This window comes from Montipora foliosa, chromosome 5 (genome assembly GCF_036669935.1).
Source record: "Montipora foliosa isolate CH-2021 chromosome 5, ASM3666993v2, whole genome shotgun sequence".
NCBI classification, from domain to species: domain Eukaryota; kingdom Metazoa; phylum Cnidaria; class Anthozoa; order Scleractinia; family Acroporidae; genus Montipora; species Montipora foliosa.
The window spans coordinates 47,911,496-47,918,995 of NC_090873.1; the positions used below are offsets into that span (position 1 = coordinate 47,911,496).

The following is a 7,500-nucleotide window of genomic DNA, read 5'->3' on the forward strand; positions in this document are numbered from 1 at the left end:
CCAGTGCAATTTTGAACAAATGAACACACCTGTGAGGAAAATCATTTTTAATAGTACACATGAAAAAAAAATTCAAGGTTTCGTATTAACACACTGACACATATCCAAATTTGGCGCCATACAGGGTGCGAATTTGATTGGCTCCCTGTGCGTTTCTCAGATCATAGACCAATCAGAATACTTGGTTTATAACCTCTTTTCCAATGAAATACCTCTCTTCAGCATGATGTTTCCTTAAAAAAATGCTCTTTTGTCAGCCAATCAGAATTTCCATGCATGCTAATATGGAATAAAGGGCTTGAGGCCAAGAAGGCCTGGCAACATTAGTTTGACAAGCAGTAGACTAATTCATCTTGCACTGTCGTTTATTTTTCCGTAGGACAAGTTAAGGTGGAGTTCGATAACACAAATCACACTGTGCAAGTTGGAGAAGAAATAATACTGCCATCAAACGACACTCACGTGGTGTACACGGTATCGGAAAGTCCTTCATGCTGGATGTACATTTTCATGAACACAACAGAATGGAATAACGAAACAATTAGAAACTGGATACTTCATCCGGGTAAGCGGGATACTGACATGCTTTACATTGTGGTTTTTGAAAACGAATACAAAGTTGGAGTGGTACCCCGCTTCAAATTCTCAGGGAAGCAACCTTCATTACTTAGCTGAGGAATATTGCAGCAGCAGAAACTTCCTCATTAAGGATTCTCTTTTTTTCTAACAGAAACCGCCCCGCAGAGGAAAGTATCATGGAAGAAAAACACAACGCGCTTGGAAAAGTTTAAAGTATTTCTCACCGATAAGTATCTAGTGTTTCGACAGAGTTTTGTTAACACTTACTATGCACTGGCCCATTTGACACTCGGAATCGAAATGTATTATGACGAAGAAGAGGATACGGATTTTTCGGAGTCGCAGACTGGGGACGACTCTGAGACCGGGGACGACATGGGTCGCGCGAATGATGAGCCAGGAAAAGAACCTGATAAACAGGAGTTGTAAACAGGTTGATTGGATCAGATCATAGCCGGGTTTCTTCCGCAAATTGACTCAGAGTTAGTTTGATTCTTGAAGACAATGATGAAAACCTAAAAACTTACAGTGTTCTTCAAACATATTGTAAAAGGTGAAATTTGCTCTCTATTAAAATTGTTTTTTAAATTAAATCTTTTGAGGAAGAGCCGATACAACTTTGATTTGATTTAGTAATGTGCTATTGGATGTTGGCGTAGTCCTGAAAAAAATTTGATAAAATGTGGTAGTTACAACTAATTTGAATTCAAATACTAAAAGAGTACCGGTAAAATAACGGAATGAACTGAAATCTAATATGTTTCCTCGCGGATATTTAGACCGTTGGGATCAATTGTCTTGCCTTTTGAGATTAAAAGCTTCCCTGGTCTTACTGATCGAGTCTGTTGGAAAATATTTTTTCGATAGAAATAGCCCACTTTCGATATATTAAAATTCAGTCCCAAACAAAAGGCATCATCTTGAGGCTCGGGGGAATAAACTCATACAAATCCCGGTTATTTTTATTCCCCTGAGCCTCGAGACGATACCTTTTGTTTAGGACTGAATTTTAATATTAAAAGTGGGCTATAAACTTGCATGGCGTTAGAAATGTTGTGGGGAGAGGAGAGAAAATGTTCTGCGACTGTAGTAGATTTGGATTTGGTGTTAGCGTTTTCTGAGGTGCGACGGTTTTCATTTAAACGGGCTTTTAAACGTCGTGTAGTTTTTCGTTTTTACTGTAAGTTACACGTTACATTGAATCATGAAGATAAGATTTTTAGTTTCGCAGGTTATGTTGGAATTAATGGCGCGTGTTTCGCCAGTTGAGAAGAATGTGTAGTTGGTTAGTCCATGGAAAATGTAAGGACGGGTAGCACAGTTTTTTACCCAGCGAAAACATTACATTAGGGGATAATTTAGCTGTTACCAAGTATTTTACATCTTCGTTGCTTTGAGTTGAAAGGTAAAGACGAGAATTTTCATTTATACTCTTAACACTGGGGTTTCAGTACCGAATACAAAGCCATTTGGTGGCCAGAATCAAGCCAACGGCTCATGCGCAAGCAAATCCAGCGTCCTATCCATTGGACCATCCACCCACCATCGGCCTGGATTATTCTCTTTCAGTTAAAAGATGGATCACCAGCTTGATGAGGCATTTTCATTGAGTTTGTGCTGCTGTAAAGCTGGCGATTCATTTACAAAAAATGAAAATCCAAAATATCCTTTAGTCCGTGGCAGTTTATTTTGACTCTGGCATTACAAGTATATTTACAAATTATCATTTTATTCCTTTCATGGGACTCCGCATATTACAGAGAATTTTTTTACACAAAAAGAGTAAACACGGGATTTTGAGCGACAGACGACAACCAGAAGTGTAGCATTCTCCTACTTAACGAAGCCTGACCTAGACCTTCTGTTGCTCACAAAAACGTCGGTGTCCAAGCTCTTTATCAACCAAATGCAAACTGTGAAATTGAAGTACTCAGTTATGCCCACAAAATAAAATCTTTACAAGGAGTCCTTCAGAAACTTTTCCAACTAGTAGAAAGCTGAAGGAAATGCGGTTCCCAATTCATGGATGGGACACCGGAAGTGGTCTCTTGCAATCTTGGGTGGTATTTTTGCTGACTCTTCCAGCAAATCGTAAAGATACTTAATCTCGGTAATTAAATTTCATCATAATTTTGGGCAAATTTATACATACTTTTCGTATAATATTATCGCTCTTATTCATACAGGGCATGTGTGCTCTTTTTTGTCCGTTCAGTTTCGCTGTGCTTCATATTATAAAGCGTATCCTGTCTTCTGGTGGCGTCATGGCAGGTTAAAGGAAAAACGGTTCACTCCCGACTGCCGTCCATCGCTGAAAAATTCCTGTGCTTAAGTTCCTCTTAGTAATGCAGGGGTTATCGTGTCACTACCGCATATGGCGACACACGAACATCCCATCTGCACAACACTATTGTAATCTAAAAAAGCGGCCAGACTGATCACAAAACGATCTTTAAAATTTAAAAGTAAACAATTCTGTTGTGTCAATAAAAGCGGGACTTTAAGCAACCATGGACGAAACGGTCGAATTCATAGACAAAAAGGTTGTCTCTGTGCTTGTTAAAAGGTGAACGCATCTGCGATATTCAACGTACGCTTTTCACGTTGAATCTTGCAAAAAGCAAATATAGCATCTGTCGCTTTTTTGCATTGGTCTTGCCTCTCCAGACAAAGAAAAATAATGTTTTACAAGTAATCCCGTTTCCCTTTGAATTGTTTCGCGAAATGACGTCATTGGTGGTTAAATTGTTAAAGAATTTTTGCCTCTCCATAGTTCACCCAAAAGAGGAAACAAATCGTCTGTGAGTAGAGACAAATAAAATGGTAGCGCTACCGAGGAGTTCTAATTCGACAGTTCTTTCAGCCTTTTGCAGCCTGTTTCCGATAGCCTCGCGCCAATGACCATTTCATCAGGTCTGTTTCTGAACGCTAGCTCTTGCATTTCTTGGATGACTTTTTTATTTTGTTGTAACAAGTTTGACAAACTCTCACAGGAGCATAGATGCCAAGACGAGTGATTTCTGCTTCGTAACTGCTGCATCTAAACAAGAAGAAAAAAGAAAACTTTCAGAACGTCAAAGCCGTTTAGCCCCTTCAAACTTGTCAAACAATCTAGGTACTTCGCTGAGAGACCTGGCACGAATTCACCTTTGTCTTACAGCACCTTCCTACGAACTCGAGATGTAAACGCTCTCTGGGAGTCATTGTTTTGCTCGGATTTCTTTTGCTTAGTGGCGTTTTCAATGACGTCGTCGTAGTATTAGTTCTAGGAACAAAATTCTGTTCGTACAGAATAAAAATGTTTAAGAATGGATTTTAGGTTAGGGTTAGGGTCGGGTTAGGGTCAATCACGTGCAATGATCGAACATCGAACGTATTTGTCAGCGCATTTAACATAGGCAAGTTTCGTATTTTAACGGTTGGTTTGGATCGAACATGAAATGGTGGCTAATTTGGGGGATTCTTTTAACATGCAAATTATTTTCCCCCCACCCCGCGTTAGCCTCCATTTCATGATAGATCCAGTCTAACCGTGAGAATACGAAACTAGCCTATTCTCAAAGCGCTTACAGCGGGAAGCTAAAAACATTTCTACAACTCAATTATACTTAAAATATAATCAAAAATAACTCAATAAGATCGCATGCTGTCTTAAATTAAGTTCCTTGTCCAGTACGATACATTTGTATCCAAGTCTCTTACTCTATCAGTTCAATTATCGTGTTACCAAATGAGAATAGGCCTTATTCGCGATAGCCGCCATGTTAGTTTGCAAATTAGCCATGTGATATGCTGGGAGGCAAACATTGGAAAAAAGGCAAATTGCGGAAAATCGGCTCGTCGAAATACTGAAATAACATTGCTTAAAGTCCATTTTAGTATTTAGAATTAAGTACCTTTTATAATAATTTTATATCTTTTGATTGCCTTTGACAGTTTGACTTTCTACTTTGTTAGCTACTCATTTTTCACTAAAAAAACGTCGAAGCAACTTGTGTAATCATTCTATTTTACTACTTAGGTGATAAACATTCAATGAACGTGAAACAAATCATCTGCGTTGCTAAGATGTTCGTTATAACCTCTCGAATTGTGCTGTTTGCCCCCTCAGGAAGTGTGTAGCTAATTTGCATGATAATAGCAAATCCAATATGGCGGCCATCGTGAATAAGGTCTATTGATAAAGGACAGGATTTCGAACAAACCGAGAGGTAACTTCGTTTTTTCCGGGGTTACATAGCAACATGTTTTGAGTGTTCCAGTTTATGACGATTTACGGGACAGTAAAATTACCTGGCACAAAACACTTTTCCACAGTCCCTACAATGGTGACGCCTTTCAATTAATGTCGTAAATTTAATCCCACAGCCTGAACACTGATCCGCAAATTCATCCTTCACCCAATGATCGGCCATTCGACCTACAGACACGAAAATACCCAATTATTCCACTCAAAAACATAACTTTCCGAACTAAAATCGCGACCGCCTACCTGCGGCATCAGTTACAGACCAGCTGTAGATTCGTCCTCGGAAATCACCCACCAGTAACTTGCGATGATCCCTAAAAACAGAGTCACGGATCGCATAGTAAATTAAAGTGCTTCATTCATTGAGCCGTGAAACAGGACAGAAATCAAGTGTTAAGTCTTTTATGTCTGACAGGCACATTCTAGAAGGTATGATACATAGCGGCTCTTCAAAATGAGCCAGTTGACCTGAGTTTCCTGCTCCCGTCTGACCTCGTAGCTCAGTCGGTAGAGCAGCGGTGATCTAACCCGAAGGGCCTTGTGTAGGCCCATTTCCATCAGTAGGGCTAACGCTCACATGGTTCATATGGGGTAGAAACTTAGCACTTTACATTACACTCTTAATCAGTTGAGTTTCCTGAAAGGCACGGCCACGCTTCACCGCACGCAAATCTCCTGATTGCGGTCGATTACGCCCCATGCCCCAGCAGCATGGAAGGAATTTCAATTCCAATAACTGATTTACTTTTCAATACATAACTGCGATGACAGTTGTCACACTAACTGGAGCAACACTCAAAAGACAGATTTACCATTGCGTTTACGTGAAATAGCGAACGGCAAACGCATGTAAATCCTCTTATTCTAATTTGCCTCTCTTAAAGGACGTTGCTCGATATCTGCAGCCCAACCAGGCCAAATCTTTCTATTAACTTACTTGGATACAAGCAAAGCAGTGATGGCAGCTGGAGCAGCATTGTCTTCTCTGGCAAAGGCTGTGTGCATTGTCAGCTTGTGTCTCAGTACAAGACGCCTTTTCCAAACTATTACATAAGCGAAAAAAACGAGATACGAAAAAGTGCGATACAAAAAGCTGTGGTTACTTTAAACGGTATCCGAAAGAGATATATATAAGAGGTGACGTTTGAAGCCACGATTGGAAGCAAAGGACACGATACCTGGTTTAAGAAAGTCTTCGCTTTCATAGTTCTCTTTGTGACCGACAAGGACATAACCTTCATCTATGCTTTCATCGCGCAGGTGCAAAGTCACGTGGCGTTTACTCGTCCCATCATCACCTACTTCGGGGATCGCCACTTGATCGTCACGTTTTTCCTCGTGTGTTTCTTCAATCACATCCCCAGACTGAGGCTGAGCTTGTTCCGGGGAAGCAACTTCGTGTTTGATTGGTTCGCTTTGATCTGTAGATGCTTTATCAGCCCTTATGTAAGAGAACCCTGAATCTGAACGGGAATCCCAAGATGGGTCCTGGGCTCCAGCTTTCTCCTGTTTATCACATGAAACACGGTCAGTCTTTGGTGACAGTTTGACGCTACGACGGCTTTTTTCTGCTTCGTCGAAAAATTCAATTCCCCACATCTAAAACATATTACAAAGTAATATTAGGAAGAAAAGAAGAAAACTTATGTAAGCCGCCACCAAAGTAAATGCGCACGCACCCTTACAACACCGTCCACACTGCCAGTGAGTATCACGTTTTCTTCGTCCCATTCAGATAGCTGCACATAACGAAAAAAGCATAATTAGTAAAACCTGTGATCAATCATGTACAAAGAGGGAGAACTAAATCAAAGGCTTTCAGCTCAGCAGGCAGTGAGTGAACAGAATACGTGCATTTGGGGTGTATTTCACCGGATAGATAAGCTTTTAAGCTACAAACAGAAGTTCATGATGAAGGGAACTGTGTAAGAGGTCTGACAGTAAATCTAAGCGGCCTTCTTAATCAAAGTGAAGCTAAAAAAATTCATTCACAACTGAACAATCGAGGGTTTCTTCGAGGTGTAACACTTCATAATGTAGCAAACTTGACGTTCGGACCGCAAATATCCTTTACAGTGACTTTCATCGCTGCAATCGTTGCAAATTTAAAACTGCGAGAGAAAGGCGTGAAAACATATAAAGAACCAGTTTACCTCTGACATAGCACAGCACTGTATATGGTTGTTGTTTTGTAAAGACGTATTTTCCTTGACAACCAACTGACCGTTTACGGACCATACATAAAGATAAGTGCCAGCACAGGTAGCGATGTCGCCCTACGAAGTAGACAGAGCATATTTACTTTGTTTTATATCTTCTCTTGGCCTTAAGTCCGAAACAGCTACGCTGTCCACATTTCTAAATTTAATTCCAAAGCAAAGGACTGTTTATAGTGTTTGATAAGTGGTTCCACCCTTAAAGCTATGCGTAAAGTTACTCACTGTTAAATCGTTGATAGCTATTGCAGTGATAGCAGCCATGTGTTGGGAAAGCTGTCTGACATAGGTTAGTTTACTGAGGTCCCACACAATGCAAGTCAAATCCTAAAGAGAAGTAAAAATCAAGACAAAACAGGCCTCGCATCAAATACACATAAAATATCAGACCAAACGAGATGAAACTCCTACCTCGGAACCGCTAACAATAAGATTGTAGGCCGTGGATACAGCTAA

The 7,500-nt window shown here is 40.3% G+C and overlaps 2 protein-coding genes across 4 annotated transcripts in view; one reads left to right on the forward strand and one right to left on the reverse strand.

The window, feature by feature from the left end:
- The window catches only part of LOC138004549 (vitamin K-dependent gamma-carboxylase-like), a 20,138-nt gene extending 18,722 nt beyond the window's left edge, over positions 1 to 1,416 (forward strand). For all 3 annotated transcript variants that reach the window (XM_068851101.1, XM_068851100.1, XM_068851102.1), the window contains 2 exons: positions 380 to 565; positions 731 to 1,416. In XM_068851101.1, coding sequence (XP_068707202.1) covers positions 380 to 565; positions 731 to 1,008 — 464 coding nt within the window. In that variant the 3' untranslated portion in view covers positions 1,009 to 1,416. The remainder of the gene's footprint in view (positions 1 to 379; positions 566 to 730) is intronic.
- An 827-nt stretch (positions 1,417 to 2,243) lies between these two features.
- LOC138004551 (WD repeat and FYVE domain-containing protein 3-like) overlaps positions 2,244 to 7,500 on the reverse strand; it is an 88,026-nt gene continuing 82,769 nt past the window's right edge. Inside the window, exons 56-64 of the mRNA XM_068851103.1 lie at positions 7,456 to 7,500; positions 7,270 to 7,371; positions 6,982 to 7,104; positions 6,508 to 6,567; positions 6,007 to 6,427; positions 5,766 to 5,871; positions 5,072 to 5,142; positions 4,873 to 4,999; positions 2,244 to 3,619 (exon numbers count right to left, since the gene is read on the reverse strand). The exon at positions 7,456 to 7,500 is cut by the window's right edge and continues 33 nt beyond it. Of these exons, the coding sequence (XP_068707204.1) occupies positions 3,508 to 3,619; positions 4,873 to 4,999; positions 5,072 to 5,142; positions 5,766 to 5,871; positions 6,007 to 6,427; positions 6,508 to 6,567; positions 6,982 to 7,104; positions 7,270 to 7,371; positions 7,456 to 7,500 (1,167 nt within the window). The 3' untranslated portion in view covers positions 2,244 to 3,507. The remainder of the gene's footprint in view (positions 3,620 to 4,872; positions 5,000 to 5,071; positions 5,143 to 5,765; positions 5,872 to 6,006; positions 6,428 to 6,507; positions 6,568 to 6,981; positions 7,105 to 7,269; positions 7,372 to 7,455) is intronic.